The 19,379-nt window shown below is 42.1% G+C and overlaps 1 protein-coding gene across 1 annotated transcript in view; it reads left to right on the top strand.

Moving 5' to 3' along the window:
- The window catches only part of LOC139752188 (glutamate receptor ionotropic, delta-2-like), a 159,591-nt gene that overhangs the window by 22,716 nt on the left and 117,496 nt on the right, over positions 1-19,379 (top strand). The window contains exon 3 of the mRNA XM_071668160.1: positions 1,585-1,712. Within this exon, the coding sequence (XP_071524261.1) occupies positions 1,585-1,712 (128 nt within the window). The remainder of the gene's footprint in view (positions 1-1,584; positions 1,713-19,379) is intronic.

Here is a 19,379-nt window from a genome sequence, read left to right as displayed (position 1 = left end):
GCCATAAGCCATTACTGCCACCACCAGTATCAGTGCCACAACACCTAATGCCACCACAAGCATCAGTGCCACAACCCTTACTGCCACCAACAGCACCAATGCCTCAACCTCTGTTGCCACCACTAGCATCAGTGCCATATCCCTTACTGCCACCACCAGCAACAGTGCCACAACCTCTATTACTACCACCAGCATAAGTGCAAAACCCCTAGTGCTTCCACCAGCAGCTGGTCCACAACCCCAATTGTCACCTCTAGCATCAGTGCCAGAACCACTACTGCCACCACCAGTATCAGCGCCACAACTCCTAATGCCACCACCAGCATCAGGTCCACAATCAATACTGTCACCACCAGCATCAGTGCCACAACCCCTGCTGACACCACCAGCATCAGGTCCATGACCCTTACTGCCACCACCAGCATCGTTGCCATAACCCCTACTGCCACAACCAACATCAGTGCCACAACCCCTATTTCCACCACCAGCATAAGTGCCACAACCCCTACTGCCACCACCAGTATCAGTGCCAAAACTCCTACTGCCACCTATATCATCAATGCCACCATCAGCATTAGTGCCACAAATCCTACTGCCACCACCAGCATCAGTGACACAAACACTACTGCCACCACCAGCAACAGTGGCTCAACCCCAATTGCCGCCACCAGCATCTGCGCCGCAACCACTACTGCCACCACCAGCATCAGTTCCAAAACTCCTACTCCCACCTCCAGCATCAGTGCCACAGCCTCTATTACCACCACCAGCATCAGTGCAAAACCCCTACTGCCGCCACCAGCGTCAGTGCCACAATCAATACTGCCACCACCAGCATCAAGTCCACAACCCATCTTACCAATACTAGCATCAGTGCTACTACCTTTATTACCCTAACAGCATCACTGCCACAACCCCTACTGCCACCACCAATATCAGTGCCACAATCCCTACTGCCACAACCAGCACCAGTGCAACAACCACTTTTGGCACCATAAGCATCAGTGCCACAACCCTTACTACCACGACCAACAATAGTGCCACAACCTTTACTGCCACCACCAGCACCAGTGCCATAACCTTTAATGCCACCACCAGCATCAGTCCAGCAACCCCTACTGCCACCACCAGTATCGGTGCCAAAACCCCTACTGCCAAAACCAGCATCAGTACCACATCCACTACTCCCACCATCAGCATCAAGTCCACAAACCCAAATGACTCCACCAGCATCAGGTCCATAAACCTTAGTGCCACCACCAGCATCAGGGCTATAACTACTCCTGCCACAACCAACATCATTGCCACAACCCGCTCTGCCACCACCAGCATCAGTGCCACAACCCTTACTGCCACCACCTGCATCGGTGCCACACCCCTTACTGCCAGCACCAGCCTTAGGACCACAACCCTTAGTGCCACCACCAGCATCAGGTCCATAACCCTTAGTGCCACCATCACCCTTACTGCTACCACCAGCTTCAGTAAAACAACGTTCATCTTCACCACCAGCATCAGTGCCACAAAAACTGCCGCCACCTCCAGCATACAATACATTAACAACCATAACAACAACCCTGACAGGTACGGTGTGGTAGAACCAATAGACCGCAGGTGGGGTGGACCTGAGGCAGACGGTAGTGTGTCTGGTATGGTGGGGATGGTGGCTAGGCATGAAGCACATATTGCCATCGATGAAATAACCATCACAGGTCAGTCACTCACCATCACAAGTCAATCACATCATTAAGTTACGTCAGTCACTTACCTAAATAGGTCACTCACTTATCATGAGATGGCAGTCAGTCACTTCCACAGGTCAGTCATCTTATTATGAGAGGTCAGTCGGTCACCTCCAGAGATTAATCACTTATGAGAGGTCAGTCGGTCGCTACAGGTCAGTCACTTATCAAGAGAGGTCAGTTAGTCACCTTCACAGGTCAGTCACCTTATCATGAGAGGTCAGTCAGTCACCTCGACAGGTCAGTCACTTATCATGAGAGGTCAGTCAGTCACCTCCACTGGTCAGTCACTTATCATGAGAAGTAAGTCAATCACATCCACAGGTTAGTCACCTTATCATGAGATGTTAGTCAGTCACCTCCACAGGTCAGTCACTTATGAGACGTCGGTCTGTCACCTCCACATGTTAGTCACCTTATCGTGAGAGGTCAGTCAGTCACCTCCACAGGTCAGTCGCTTATCATGAGAGGTAAGTCAGTCACTTCCACAGGTCAGTCATTTATCATGAGAGATCAGTCAGTCATCTCAACAGGTTAGTCACCTTATCGTGAGAGGTCAGTCAGTCACCTCCACAGGTCAATTACTTATCATGAGAGGTCAGTCAGTCACCTCCACAGGTCAGTCATCTTATCAAGAGATGTCAGTTAGTCACCTCCAAAGGTCGGTCATCTTATCATGAGAGATCAGTCAGTCACCCCCAGAGGTCAGTCATGTTATCATGAGAGGTCAGTTAGTCACCTCCACTGGTCAGTCATCTTATCATGAGAGGTCAGTCAGTCACCTCCACAGGTCAGTTACTTATGAGAGGTCAGTCAGTCAACTCCATAGGTCATTCTCTTACCATGAGAGGTCAGTCAGTCACCATCACAGATCAGTCACTTACCTGGATAGGTCAGTCAGTCATCTCCACAGGTCTGTCACTTATCATGAGAGGTCAATCATTCACCTCCACAGGTCAGTCACTTATCATGAGAAGGCAGTCAGTCACCTCCACAGGTCTGTCACTTATGAGAAGTTAGTTAGTCACATCCAGAGGTCAGTCACTTATCATGAGAGGTCAGTGAGTCACGTCCACAGGTCAGTCACCTTATCATGAGAGATCAGTCGGTCACCTCCACAGGTCAGTTACTTATGAGAGGTCAGTCAGTCACCTCCATAGGTCTGTCGCTCATCAGTAGAGGTCAGTCATTCACCTCCACAGGTCAGTCATTCATCATGAGAGGTCAGTCAGGAACCTCCACATACCTCCACATGTCAGTCACTCAAAACTACAAGCCAATTAGTCATTCATCTTATCATGCGAGGTCAGTCAGTCACCTCCACAGGTCAGTCACTCAACATGAGAGGTCATTCATTCACCTTCACATATCAGTCACTTATCATGAGAGTTCAGTCAGTCACCTCCACAGGTAAGTCATGTTATGAGAGGTCAGTCAGTCACCTCCACAGGTTAGTCATCTTATCATGATAGGTCAGTCAGTCACCTCCACAGGTCATTCACTTACTTTGAGAGGTCAGTCAGTCACCTTCACAGATCAGTCACTTACCTTGAGAGGTCAGTCAGTCACCTCCACAGGTCTGTCACTTATCATGAGGGGTCAATCAGTCACCTCCACAGGTCAGTCACTTATCTTGAAAAGGCAGTCAGTCACCTCCACAAGTCAGCCACTTTACCATTAGAGGTCAATCATTGAACTCCACGGGTCAGTGACTTATAATGAGCGGTCAGCCACTCACTTCCACAGGTCAGTCACTTATCATGAGAGGTCAGTCAGTCATCGCTAGAGGTCAATCATCTTATCAAGAAAAGTCAGTCAGTCACCTCCACAGGTCAGTCACTTATCAAAATAGGTCAGTCTGTCACCTCCACGAAACAGTCACCTTATGATTAGAGGTCAGTCAGCCACCTCCACAGGTCAGTAACTTATCATGGGAGGTCTTTCAGTTACCTACAGAGGTCAGTCATTTTATCATGAGATGTCAGTCAGTCACCTCCACAGGTCAGTCACTTATAATAGTAGGTCAGTCAGTCACCTCCAAAGGTCATTCACTTATGAGAAGTCAGTCAGTCACCTCCCTAGGTCAGTCCGTCATCATTAGAGGTCAGTCAGTCACCTCTACTGGTCATTCACTCATCATGAGAGGTCAGTCAGTCACCTCCACATGTCACTCACTCATCATCATAGGTCAGTAAGTCACCTCTGCAGGTCAGTCACTCATCATGAGAGGTTAGTAAGTCACCTCCACAAGTCAGTCACTTATCATGAGAGGTCAGTTAGTCACCTCCACAGCTCATTCACCTTGTCATGAAAAGTCTTTCAGTCACCTACATAGTCACACATCATGAGAAGTCAGTCAGTCACCGCCAAAGGTCAGTCACTTATTATGACAAGTCAGTCAGTTACCTTTAAAGTTCAGGCACTTAATAATGAGAGGTCAGTCAGTCAGTCACTTCCAGGAGTCAGTCACTTATCATGAAAGGTCAGTCAGTCACCGCCACAGGTCAGTCATTTATCATGAGAGGTCAGTCAGTCACCTACACAGGTAAGTCATCTTATCATGAGTGGTCAGTCAGTCACCTCCGGAGGTCAATCACTTATCATGAGAGGTCAGTCAGTCACCTCCACAGGTCAGTCACTTACATTGAAAGGTCAGTCAATTACCTCTACAGATTAGTCGGCTCATGAGAAGTCAGTCAGTCACCTCCACAGGTTAGTCACCTTATCATGAGAGGTCAGTCAGTCACCTCCACAGGTCAGTCACTTATCATGAGAGGTCAGTCAGTCACCTCCACAGGTCAGTCACTTATCATGAGAGGTCAGTAAGTCATCTTCATAGGTCAATCACCTTATCATTAGAGGTTAGTCAGTCACCTTCACTGGTCAGTCACTTATCATGAGAGGTCAGTCAGTCACCTCCAGGGGTCAATCACTTATGAGAAGTAAGTCAATCACCTCCACAGATCAGCCACTTGGGAGAGGTCAGTCAGTCACCTCCACAGGTCAGTCGCTCATCATGAGAGGTCAGTCAGTCACCTCCACAAGTCAGTTACTCACCATTAGAGGTCAGTAGTCACCTCCACAGATCAGTCACTCCTCATGAAAGGTCAGTTAGTCACCTCCACATGTCAATCACTTAACATAAGAGGTCAGTCAGTCACCTCCGCAAGTCAGTCTCTTATGATTAGAGGCCAGTCAGCCACCTCTACAGGTCAGTCAATTTATCATGAGAGGTCAGTCAGTCACTTCCACAGGTCAGTCAGCCACCTCCACAGGTCAGTCACTTATGATAAGAGGTCAGTCAGTCACCTCCACAGGTTAGTCATCTTATCATGAGAGGTCAGTCAGTCACCACAGGTTAGTCATCTTATCATGAGAGGTCAGTCAGTCACCTCCACAGGACACTTAGCCACCTCCACAGGTCAGTCACTTATGATTAGAGGTCAGTCAGTAACCTCCACAAGTTAGGAATCTTATCATAAGAAGTCAGTCAGTCACCTCTACAGGTCAGACATATTATCATGAGAGGCCAGTCAATTACCTCCACAGGTCAGTCATCTTATCATGAGTGGTCAGTCAGTCACCTCTACAGGTCAGTCACTTATCATGAGAGGTCAGTCAGTCACCTCCACAGGTCAGTCACTTATCTTGAGAGGTCAGTCAATTACCTCTACAGGTTAGTCGGCTTATGGGAAGTCAGTCAGTCACCTCCACAGGTTAGTCACCTTATGAGAGGTCAGTCAGTCACCTCCACAGGTCAATCACTTATCATGAGAGATCAGTTAGTCACCTCCACAGGTCAGTCACTTATCATGAGAGGTCAGTAAGTCATCTCCACAGGTCAATCACCTCATCATGAGAGGTTAGTCAGTCACCTCCACAGGTCAGTCACTTATCATGTGAGGTCAGTCAGTCACCTCCAGAGGTCAATCACTTATGAGAAGTCAGTCAATCACTACAGATCAGTCACTAGGGAGAGGTCAGTCAGTCACCTCCACAGGTCAGTCGCATATCATGAGAGGTCAGTCAGTCACCTCCGCATGTCAGTTACTCATCATTAGAGGTCAGTCAGTCACCTCCACAGGTCAGTTGCATATCATGAGAGATCAGTCAGTCACCTCCACATGTCAGTTACTCACCATTAAAGGTCAGTCAGTCACCTCCACAGGTCAGTCACTCCTCGTGAAAGGTCAGTTAGTCACCTTCACAGGTCAATCACTTATCATAAGAGGTCAGTCAGTCACCTCCACAAGTCAGTCACTTATGTTTAGAGGTCAGTCGGTCACCTCCACAGGTCAGTCATCTTATCATGAGAGGTCAGTCAGTCACCTCCACAGGTCAATCATCATGAGAGGTCAGTCAGTCACCTCCACAGGGCAATCACTTATGAATAATGGTCAGTCAGTCACCTCCACAGGTTAGTGACCTTATCATGAGAGGTCAGTCAGTCACCTCCACAGGTCAGTCATCTTATCATGAGTGGTCAGTCAGTCACCTCCACAGATCAGTCACTTATCACGAGAGGTCAGTCAGTCATCTCCACAGGTCAATCACCTTATCATGAGAGGTTAGTCAGTCACCTCCACAGGTCAGTCACTTATCATTAGAGGTCAGTCAGTCATCTCCACAGGTCAATCGCCTCATCATGAGAGGTTAGTCAGTCACCTCCACAGGTCAGTCACTTATCATGCGAGGTCAGTCAGTCACCTCCAGAGGTCAATCACTTATGAGTAATCAGTCAATCACCACAGATCAGTCACTAGGGAGAGGTCAGTCAGTCACCTCCACAGGTCAGTCGCATATCATGAGAGATCAGTCAGTCACCTCCGCATGTCAGTTACTCACCATTAGAGGTCAGTCAGCCACCTCCACAGGTCAGTTGCATATCATGAGAGATCAGTCTGTCACCTCAAAATGTCAGCTACTCCCCATTAGAGGTCAGTCAGTCACTTCCACAGGTCAGTCACTCCTCGTGAAAGGTCAGTTAGTCACCTCCACATGTCAATCACTTATCATAAGAGGTCAGTCAGTCACCTCCACAAGTCAGCCACTTATGTTTAGAGGTCAGTCAGTCACCTCCACAGGTCAGTCATCTTATCATGATAGGTCAGTCAGTCACCTCCACAGGTCAGTCATCTTATCATGAGAGGTCAGTCAGTCACCTCCACAGGGCAATAACTTATGAATAATGGTCAGTCAGTCACCTGCACAGGTTAGTGACCTTATCATGAGAGGTCAGTCAGTCACCTCCACAAGTCAGTCATCTTATCATGAGTGGTCAGTCAGTCACCTCCACAGGTCAGTCACTCATCATGAGAGGTCAGTCAGTCATCTCCACAGGTAAATCACCTTATCATGAGAGGTTAGTCACTCACCTCCACAGGTCAGTCACTTATCATGAGAGGTCAGTCAGTCACCTCCAGAGGTCAATCACTTATGAGAAGTCAGTCAATCACCACAGATCAGTCACTTGGGAGAGGTCAGTCAGTCACCTCCATAGGTCAGTCGCATATCATGAGAGGTCAGTCAGTCACCTCCACATGTCAGTTGCTCACCATTAGAGGTCAGTCAGTCACCTCCACAGGTCAGTCGCATATAATGAGATCAGTGAGTCACCTCCACATGTCAGATACTCACCATTAGAGGTTAGTCAGTCACCTCATAAGAGGTCAGTCAGTCACCTCCACAAGTCAGTCACTTATGTTTAGAAGTCAGTCAGTCACCTCCATGGGTCAGTCATCTTATCATGAGTGGTCAGTCAGTCACCTCCACAGGTCAGTCATCTTATGAGTGGTCAGTCAGTCACCTCCACAGGTCAGTGACTTATCACGAGAGGTCAGTCAGTCACCTCCACAGGTCAGTCACTTATCATGAGAGGTCAGTCAGTCACCTCCACAGGTCAGTCACTTATCTTGAGAGGTCAGTCAATTACCTCTACAGGTTAGTCGGCTTATGGGAAGTCAGTCAGTCACCTCCACAGGTCAGTCACTTATCATGAGAGGTCAGTAAGTCATCTTCATAAGTCAGTCACCTTATCATGAGAGGTCAGTCAATCACCTCCAGAGGTCAATCACTTATAAGAAGTCAGTCAATCACCTCCACAGATCAGTCACTTGGGAGAGGTCACTCAGCCACCCCCCAGGTCAGTCGCTCATCATGAGAGGTCAGTCAGCTCCACATGTCAGGTAATCACCATTAGAGGTCAGTCAGTCACCTCCACAGGTCAGTCACTTATCATGAGAGGTCAGTCAGTCACCTCCACAGGTCAGTCACTTATCATGAGAGGTCATTAAGTCATCTCCACAGGTCAATAACCTTATCATGAGAGGTTAGTCAGTCACCTCCACAGGTCAGTCACTTATCATGAGAGGTCAGTCAGTCACCTCCAGAGGTCAATTACTTATGAGAAGTCAGTCAATCACCACACATCAGTCACTAGGGAGAGGTCAGTCAGTAACCTCCACAAGTTAGTCATCTTATCATGAGAGGTCAGTCAGTCACCTCCACAGGTCAGTCATCTTATCATGAGAGGTCAGTCAGTCACCTCTACAAGTCAGTCATCTTATCATGAGTTGTCAGTCAGTCACCTCCACAGGTCAGTCACTAATCATGAGAGGTCAGTCAGTCATCTCCACAGGTCAGTCACTTATCTTGAGAGGTCAGTCAATTACCTCTACAGGTTATTCGGCTTATGGGAAGTCAGTCAGTCACCTCCACAGGTCAGGCACTTATCATGAGAGGTCAGTCAGTCACCTCCACAGGTCAGTCACTTATCATGAGAGGTCAGCAAGTCATCTCCACAGGTCAATCACCTTATCATGAGAGGTTAGACAGTCACCCTCACAGGTCAGTCACTTATCATGAGAGGTCAGTCAGTCACCTCCAGAAGTCAATCACTTATGAGAAGTCAGTCAATCACCACAGATCAGTCATTAGAGAGAGGTCAGTCAGTCACCTCCACAGGTCAGTCGCATATGATGAGAGGTCAGTCAGTCACCTCCACATGTCAGTTACTCACCATTAGAGGTCAGTCAGTCACCTCCACAGGTCAGTCGCATATCATGAGAGATCAGTTAGTCACCTTCACATGTCAGTTACTCATCATTAGAGGTCAGTCAGTCACCTCCACAGGTCAGTCACTCCTCATGAAAGGTCAGTTAGTCACCTCCACATGTCAATCACTTATCATGAGAGGTCAGTCAGTCACCTCCACAAGTCAGTCACTTATGTTTAGAGGTCAGTCAGTCACCTCCACAGGTCAGTCATCTTATCATGAGAGGTCAGTCAGTCACCTCCACAGGTCAGTCATCTTATCATGAGAGGTCAGTCAGTCACCTCCACAGGTCAGTCATCTTATCATGAGAGGTCAGTCAGTCACCTCCACAAGGCAATCATTTATGATTAGAGGTCAGTCAGTCACCGCCACAGATTAGTCACCTTATCATGAGAGGTCAGTCAGTCACCTCCACAGGTCAGTCATTTTATCATGAGTGGTCAGTAAGTCACCTCCACAGGTCAGTCACTTATCATGAGAGGTCAGTCAGTCATCTCCACAGGTCAATCGCCTTATCATGAGAGGTTAGTCAGTCACCTCCACAGGTCAGTCACTTATCATGAGAGGTCAGTTAGACACCTCCAGAGGTCAATCACTTATGAGAAGTTAGTCAATCACCACAGATTAGTCACTTGGGAGAGGTCAGTCAGTCACCTCCATAGGTCAGTCGCATATCATGAGAGGTCAGTCAGTCACCTCCACATGTCAGTTGCTCACCATTAGAGGTCAGTCAGTCACCTCCACAGGTCAGTCGCATATCATGAGTAGTCAGTCAGTCACCTCCACAGGTCAGTGACTTATCACGAGAGGTCAGTCAGTCACCTCCACAGGTCAGTCACTTATCATGAGAGGTCAGTCAGTCACCTCCACAGGTCAGTCACTTATCTTGAGAGGTCAGTCAATTACCTCTACAGGTTAGTCGGCTTATGGGAAGTCAGTCAGTCACCTCCACAGGTCAGTCACTTATCATGAGAGGTCAGTAAGTCATCTTCATAGGTCAGTCACCTTATCGTGAGAGGTCAGTCAATCACCTCCAGAGGTCAATCACTTATAAGAAGTCAGTCAATCACCTCCACAGATCAGTCACTTGGGAGAGGTCAGTCAGTCACCTCCCAGGTCAGTCGCTCATCATGAGAGGTCAGTCAGTCACCTCCACATGTCAGGTATTCACCATTAGAGGTCAGTCAGTCACCTCCATAGGTCAGTCACTTATCATGAGAGGTCAGTCAGTGACCTCCACAGGTCAGTCACTTATCATGAGAGGTCATTAAGTCATCTCCACAGGTCAATCACCTTATCATGAGAGGTTAGTCAGTCACCTCCACAGGTCAGTCACTTATCATGAGAGGTCAGTCAGTCAACTCCAGAGGTCAATCACTTATGAGAAGTCAGTCAATCACCACACATCAGTCACTAGGGAGAGGTCAGTCAGTAACCTCCACAAGTTAGTCATCTTATCATGAGAGTTCAGTCAGTCACCTCCACAGGTCAGTCATCTTATCATGAGAGGTCAGTCAGTCACCTCTACAGGTCAGTCATCTTATCATGAGTGGTCAGTCAGTCACCTCCACAGGTCAGTCACTAATCATGAGAGGTCAGTCAGTCATCTCCACAGGTCAGTCACTTATCTTTAGAGGTCACTCAATTACCTCTACAGGTTAGTCGGCTTATGGGAAGTCAGTCAGTCACCTCCATAGGTCAGTCACTTATCATGAGAGGTCAGTCAGTCACCTCCACAGGTAAGTCACTTATCATGAGAGGTCAGCAAGTCGTCTCCACAGGTCAATCACTTTATCATGAGAGGTTAGTCAGTCACCTCCACGGGTCAGTCACTTATCATGAGAGGTCAGTCAGTCACCTCCAGAGGTCAATCACTTATGAGAAGTCAGTCAATCACCACAGATCAGTCATTAGGGAGAGGTCAGTCAGTCACCTCCACAGGTCAGTCGCATATCATGAGAGATCAGTTAGTCACCTCCACATGTCAGTTACTCTCCATTAGAGGTCAGTCAGTCACCTCCACAGGTCAGTCACTCCTCATGAAAGGTCAGTTAGTCACCTCCACATGTCAATCACTTATCATAAGAGGTCAGTCAGTCACCTCCACAAGTCAGTCACTTATGTTTAGAGGTCAGTCAGTCACCTCCACAGGTCAGTCATCTTATCATGAGAGGTCAGTCAGTCACCTCAACAGGTCAGTCATCTTATCATGAGAGGTCAGTCAGTCACCTCCACAGGTCAGTCATCTTATCATGAGAGGTCAGTCAGTGACCTCCACAAGGCAATCACTTATGATTAGAGGTCAGTCAGTCACCTCCACAGGTTAGACACCTTATCATGAGAGGTCAGTCAGTCACCTCCACAGGTCAGTCATCTTATCATGAGTGGTCAGTCAGTCACCTCCACAGGTCAGTCACTTATCATGAGAGGTTAGTCAGTCATCTCCACAGGTCAATCACCTTATCATGAGAGGTTAGTCAGTCACCTCCACAGGTCAGTCACTTATCATGAGAGGTCAGTTAGTCACCTCCAGAGGTCAATCACTTATGAGAAGTCAGTCAATCACCACAGATTAGTCACTTGGGAGAGGTCAGTCAGTCACCTTCACAGGTTAGTCGCATATCATGAGAGGTCAGTCAGTCACCTCCACATGTCAGTTACTCACCATTAGAGGTCAGTCAGTTACCTCCACAGGTCAGTCGCATATCATGAGAGATCAGTCAGTCACCTCCACATGTCAGTTATTCACCATTAGTCAGTCACCTCCACAGGTCAGTCACTTATCATGAGAGGTCAGTTAGTCACCTCCACAGGTCAATCACTTATGAGAAGTCAGTCAATCACCACAGATTAGTCACTTGGGAGAGGTCAGTCAGTCACCTTCACAGGTTAGTCGCATATCATGAGAGGTCAGTCAGTCACCTCCACATGTCAGTTACTCACCATTAGAGGTCAGTCAGTTACCTCCACAGGTCAGTCGCATATCATGAGAGATCAGTCAGTCACCTCCACAGGTCAGTCACTCCTCATGAAAGGTCAGTTAGTCACCTCCACATGTCAATCACTTATCATAAGATGTCAGTCAGTCACCTCCACAAGTCAGTCACTTATGTTTAGAGGTCAGTCAGTCACCTCCACAGGTCACTCATCTTATCATGAGAGGTCAGTCAGTCACCTCCACAGGTCAGTCATCTTATCATAAGAGGTCAGTCAGTCACCTCCACAGGGCAATCACTTATGATTAGAGGTCAGTCAGTCACCTCCACAGGTTAGTGACCTTATCATGAGAGGTCAGTCAGTCACCTCCACAGGTCAGTCATCTTATCATGAGTAGTCAGTCAGTCACCTCCACAGGTCAGTCACTTATCTTGAGAGGTCAGTCAATTACCTCTACATGTTAGTCGGTTTATGAGAAGTCAGTCAGTCACCTCCACAGGTTAGTCACCTTCTCATGAGAGGTCAGTCAGTCACCTCCACAGGTCAGTCACTTATCATGAGAGGTCAGTCAGTCACCTCCACAGGTCAGTCACTTATCATGAGAGGTCAGTAAGTCATCTTCATAGGTCAGTCACCTTATCATAAGTGGTCAGTCAGTCACCTCCAGAGGTCAATCACTTATGAGAAGTCAGTCAATCACCTCCACAGGTTAGTCACCTTCTCATGAGAGGTCAGTCAGTCACCTCCACAGGTCAGTCACTTATCATGAGAGGTCAGTTAGTCACCTCCACAGGTCAGTCACTTATCATGAGAGGTCAGTCAGTCACCTCCACAGGTCAGTCACTTATCATGAGAGGTCAGTCAGTCACCTTCACAGGTTAGTCGCATATCATGAGAGGTCAGTCAGTCACCTCCACATGTCAGTTACTCACCATTAGAGGTCAGTCAGTTACCTCCACAGGTCAGTCGCATATCATGAGAGATCAGTCAGTCACCTCCACATGTCAGTTACTCACCATTAGAGGTTAGTCAGTCACCTCCACAGGTCAGTCACTTATCATGAGAGGTCAGTTAGTCACCTCCACAGGTCAATCACTTATGAGAAGTCAGTCAATCACCACAGATTAGTCACTTGGGAGAGGTCAGTCAGTCACCCCCACAGGTCAGTCGCTCATCATGAGAAGTCAGTCAGTCACCTCCACATGTCAGTCATTCACCATTTGAGGTCAGTCAGTCACCTCCACGGGTTAGTCACTCATCATGAAAGGTCAGTTAGTCACCTCCACATGTCAATAACTTATCATAAGAGGTAAGTCAGTCACCTCCACAGGTCAGTCATCTTATCATGAGAGGTCAGTCAGTCACCTCCACAGGTCAGTCAGCCACCTCCACAGGTCAGTCACTTATGATTAGAGGTCAGTCAGTCACCTCCACATGTTAGTTTTCTTATCGTGAGAGGTCAGTCAGTCACCTCCACATGTCAGTCACTCATCGTTAGAGGTCAGTCAGTCACTTCTACAAGTCAGTCACTCATCATTAGAGGTCAGACAGTCACCTCTACAGGTCAGTTACTCCTCATTAAAGGTCAGTCATTCACCTTCATATGTCTCTCACTCATCATTAGAAGTCAGTCAATCACCTGCACAGGTCAGTCACTCATCATAAGAGGTCAGTCAGTCACCTCCATATATCAGTCACTTATCATGAGAGGTCAGTCACCTCCAGAGGTCAGTCACTTTATGAGAGGTCCCTCAGTCACCTCCAGAGGTCAGTCGCTTATCATGAGAGGTCAGTCAGTCACCTCCACAGGTCAGTCACTTATCATGAGAGGTCCGCCAGTAACCTCCACATGTCAGTAATCTTATCATGAGAGGTCAGTCAGTCACCTTTAAAGCTCAGTCATCTTATCATGAGAGGTTAGTCAGTCACATCCAAAGGTCAGTCACCTTATCACGAGAGGTCAGTCAGTCACCTCCACAGGTTAGTCACTTATAATTAGAGGTCAGTCAGTCGCCTCCACAGGTCAGTCATCTTATCATGAGAGGTCAGTCAGTCACCTCCACACGTCAGTCACTTATCATGAAAGGTCAGTAAGTTACCTCCACAGGTCTGTCTCTTATGAGAGGTCAGTCAGTCACTTCCACAAGTCAGTCAGGTATGATGTGTGTTGTTATTATCATTATTAATGTGTTGGTATGATGTGTTTGTATTATCACTGTTAATGTTTTGGTATGATATGTGTTTGTATCATCAGTGTTAAAGGGCTGGTATTATGTGTGTTTGTATTTTCATTGTTAATATGCTGTTATGATTTGTGCTTGTATTACATTGTTAAAGTGTTGGTATGATGTGAGTTTGTATCATCATCGCTAATGTGTTGGTATGATGTGTGTTTGTATTATCATTGTTAATGTGTTGGTATGATATGTGTTTGCATTATCATTGTTAATGTGTTGGTTTGATGTGTGTTACTATCATCATTGTTAATGTGTTAGTATCCTGTGTGTTTGTATTATCATTGTTAATATGCTGGTATATGTTTTTATATTATGAGTGTTAGTGTGTTGGTATGATTTGTGTTTGTATTATCATTGTTAATGTGTTGGTATGATGTGTGCAAATATTATGAGTGTCTAAGTGCTAGTATGGATTGTGATTTTATCATTAATTTTAATTTTGGGACGATATGTGTTTCTCTTAAAATTGTTAAAGTCTTGGTATGATGTGTATTTGTAGTATCATTGTTAATGTCTTGGTATGACGTGTGTTTGTATAATAATTGATATGTCTTGGTATGATATATATTTGCATTGTCATAGTTAATCTGTTGGTATGATGTGTGTTTGTATTATCATTCTTAATGTGTTGGTATGATGTCTGTTTGTATTATCATTGTTATGTCTTGGTATGATATATATTTTCATTATCATTTTTAATTCGTTGGTATGATGTGTGCTTGTATTACCATTGTTAATGTGTTTGTTTGACATGTGTTTATATCATCATTGTTAACATGTTGGTATAATGTGTGTTTGTATTATCATTGTTAATGTGTTGGTATGATATATATTTGTATTATCATATTTATTGTATTGGTATGATGTGCGTTTGTATAATCGTTGTTAACATGTTGGTATGATGTGTGTTTCTATATATTGTTAAGGTGTTGATGTGTTGTTCGTTTGTATTGTTTATGTGTTAATGTGTTCATAGCTTATGTGTTTGTATTATGAAGGCTTAATGTGTTGGTATAATGTGTGTTTTTATCATCATTGTCAATGCGTTGGTATTATGTGTGGTTGCATTACTATTGTCAATATGTTGTTGAGATGTGTGTTTTTATTGTCATTGTTATCGTGTTGGTATGATGTGTGTTTGTATTATCACTGTAAAGGATTGGTTTGATGTATGTTTTTATTATCATTGTTAATGTGTTGTTGTGATATGTGTTTGCATTATCAATGTTAATATGTTGGTAATATATGTGTTTGTATTATCATTGTTAATTTGTAGGTATGATGTGTTTTTGTATTATCATCATAATATATTGGTATGATATGTGTTTTTATTATCATTGATCATATGTTGGTATGATATACGCTTGTATGATCATTGTTAATATGTTTGTATGATTTATGTTTGTATTCCCATTTTTAAAGTGTTGGTATGTTGTGTGCTTTTATTATAATTGTAATTTGTTGGTTCGGTTTGTGTTTATATTATCATTGTTAATATGTTGGAATGATATGTCTTTTTATTATCATTGTTAGTGTGTTGGTATGATATGTGTTAGTATTATCTTTGTTAATGTGTTGGTATGATATGTGTTTATATCATCATTGTTAATGTGCTGGTATGATGTGTGTTTGTATTGTCGTTGTGAATGGGCTGGTATGATGTGTGTTTGTGTTATCATTGTTGACATGTTGGTATGATTTGTGTTTGTATTATCACCGTTAAAGTGTTGGTACAATATGAGTTTTTATTATCATCGCTAATATATTGGTATGATGTGTGTTTGTATTATCACTGTTAATGTGTTGGTATCATATATGTTTGCATTATCACTGCTAATGTGTTGGTTTGATGTGTGATATTATTATCATTGATAATCTGTTGTTATTTTGTATGTTTGTATTGTCATTGTTAATATGATGGTATGATATGTGTTTATTTTATGAGTGTTAGTGTGCCGGTATGATGTGTGTTTGTATTATCATTGTTAATGTGTTGGTATGACGTATGCTAATATTATGAGTGTCTAAGTGTTGGTATGAATTGTGTTTGCATCATTGTTTTTAACTTTGGGATGATATGTGTATGTATTATCATTGTTATTGTCTTGGTATGATGTGTGTTTGTAGCATCATTGTTAATGTCTTGGTATGATGTGTGTTTGTATTATCATTTTTATGTCTTGGTATGATATGTATTTGCATTACCATTGTTAAATTGTTGGTATGATGTGTGTTTGTATTATCATTGTCAATGTGTTTGTATGATGTGTGTTTGTATTATCATTGTTATGTCTTGGTATGATATTGTTTTTTATTATCATTTTTAATGTGTCGGTATGATATGTGGTTGTATTATCATTGTTGATGTGCTGGTAAAATGTGTGTTTGTATTATCGTCGTTAAAATTCTGTTATGATGAGTGTTGTATTATCGTTGTTAATGGGCTTGTATGATGTGTTTTGTATTTTCATTGTTAATTTGTTAGTATGATTTGTGTTTGTATTTTCAGTGTTAAAGAGATGATATGATGTGAGTTTGTATTATCATCGCTAATATGTTGGTATGATTTGTGTTTGTATTGTCATTTTTAATATGTTGGTATGATATGTGTTTGCATTATCACTGCTAATGTGTTGGTTTGATGTGTGATATTATTATCATTGTCAATGTGTTGATATGTTGTGTGTTTGTATTATCATTTATGATATGTTCGTATGATGTGTGCTAGTATCATAAATGTCTGAGTGTTGGTATGAATTGTGTTTGTATCATTATTTCTAATTTTTGGATAAGTGTTTCTATCATCAATGTTAATGTCTTGTTATGATGTGTGTTTGTAATATCATTGTTAATGTTTTGGTATGATGTGTGTTTGTATTATCATTCTTATGTCTTTGTATGATATGTATATGCATTATCAGTGTTAATTTATTGGTATGATGTGTGTTTGTATTATCATTTTTCAATCTGTTCGTATGATGTGTGTGTTTGTATTATCATTGTTGATATGTTGGTATAATTTGTGTTTGTATTATCATTGTTAAAGTTTTGGTATGATGTAAGTTTGTATTATCATCGCTAATATATTATGATTTTTATATCTTAGCATGATACGTATTTCATTATCATTTTAAATGTGTTGGTATGATGTGCATTTGTATTATCATTTTTAATGTGTTGGTATGATGTGTGTTTTTGTTATCATTGTTAACGTGTTAGTATTATGTGTGTTTCTATTATCATTGTTATTGTGACAGTATGATATGTGTTTTTATTTTCATTGTTAATGTGCTAGTATGATAAATTTTTGTATCCTCATTGTTATGGTGTTGGTATAGTGTGTGTTTGTATCATTATTGTTAATATCTTAGTATGATGTGTGCTTGCATTATCATTGTTAATGTGTTAGTTTAATTTGTGTTTGTGATATCTTTGTTAATGTGCTGTTATTATATGTGTTTGTATTTTCACTGTTCAAATGTTCATGTGATGTGTGTTTGTATTATCAATGTGAATATGTAGGTATGATGAATGTTTCTATTATCATTGTTAATTTGTTGGTATGATGTCTGTTAGTATTATCATTGTTAATATGTAGGCATGATATGTGTTTCTATTATCATTGTTAATTTGCTGGTATGATGAGTGTTTGTATTATCAATGTCAATGTGTTGGTATGATGTGTGTTTGTATTATCATTCTTAATGCGTTGGCATGATGTGTGTATGTATTATCAATGATAATATGATGGTATGACGTGTGTTTGCATCATCACTGCTAATGTGTTGGTATGATGTGTGTTTGTATTATCAATGTGAATATCTTGATGTGATTTTTTTTGTTAATATATTGGTATGATGTGTGTTTGTATTATCATTGTTAATGTGTTGGTATTATGCATGTTTGTATTATCATCGTTAATATGTTGGTATGATTCATGTTTTGATCAATGTTAATGTGTTGGTGTGATATGTGCTTTTATTATAATTGTTAATGTGCTGGTTAGGATATTGTTATTATTAGGTTAGGTTGTTATTAGGTTAGGTTAATATTGTTTATTATTGTTAATATGTTGGAATTATATGTGTTTGTATTATCATTTTAATGTGTTGGTATGATGTGTGATTATGTTTGTACTGTTAACGTGTTAGTATTATGTGTGTTTGTATTAATATTGTTAAAGTGTTGGTATGATTTTTGTTTGTATTATCATTGTTAAAGTGTTGGTATGATATGTGTTTGTATTATCATCGTTAATGTGTTAGTGTGATTTGTGTTTATAATGTCAATGTTAATGTGTTTGTCTAATGTGTGTTTATATTATCATTGTTAAAATGTTGGTATGACGTGTGTTTGTATTATCATCGTTAATGTATTAGTAAGATATGTGTTTCTGTTATCATTGTTAATGTGTTTGTATGATGTGTGTTTGTATTATCATTGTTAATGTTTTAATATGATTTGTGTTTGTAATATTATTGTTAAAATGATGGTATGATGTGTGTTTGTATTTTCATCGTTAATGTGCTGGTATGATTTTCTGTTTTTATCATCATTGTTAATGTGTTGGTTTGATGTGTGTTTTTATTATCATTGTTAATGTGCTAGTATGATGTGTGTTTGTATTATGATTGTTAATGTGTTGGTATGATGTGCGTTTGTGTTATGAATGCTAACGTGTTAGTATTATGTGTGTTTGTATTATCATTGTTAATGTATTGGTATCATTTTTGTTTGTATTATCATTGTTAAAGTGTTGGTATTATGTGTGTTTCTTTTATCATCAATATGATGTGTGTTTTTATTATCATTGTTAATGTGTTGGTATGATGTGTGTCAGTATTATCATTTTTAATTTGTTGGTATGATGTGTGTTTGTATTATGAATGTTAACGTGTTAGTTTTATATGTGTTTGTATTACCATTGTTAATGTATTGGTATAATTTTTGTTTGTATTATCATTGTTAAAGTGTTGGTATTATGTGTGTTTCTTTTATCATCGTTAATGTCTTGGAATGATTTGTGTTTGTAACATCATTGTTTTTATGGTGGTATTGTGTGTGTTTTCTTGTCATTGCTAGTTTGTTGGTAAGATATGTGTTTGTATTATGAGGGTTAAGGTGTTGGTATGATGGGTGTTTTTGTCATCATTGTTAAAGTGTTGGTATTATGTGTGGCTATATTACTATTGTTAATCTGTTGGTGAGATGTGTATTTGTATTATCATTGTTAATATGTTGGTATGATGTGTATTTTCATCATTATTGTATTGTGTTGGTATATGTGTGTTTTTATTATCATTGTTGATATGTTGGTATGATGTGTGTTTTTATTATCATTTTTAATTTGTTGGTATGATGTGTGTTTGTATAATGATTGTTAATATGTTCGCATGATGTGTTTTTGTA

This window comes from Panulirus ornatus, chromosome 2 (genome assembly GCF_036320965.1).
Source record: "Panulirus ornatus isolate Po-2019 chromosome 2, ASM3632096v1, whole genome shotgun sequence".
Classification (NCBI taxonomy): domain Eukaryota; kingdom Metazoa; phylum Arthropoda; class Malacostraca; order Decapoda; family Palinuridae; genus Panulirus; species Panulirus ornatus.
The sequence above is the reverse complement of the archived record's forward strand: the minus strand, read 5'-3'. Positions and strand labels throughout refer to the sequence as shown.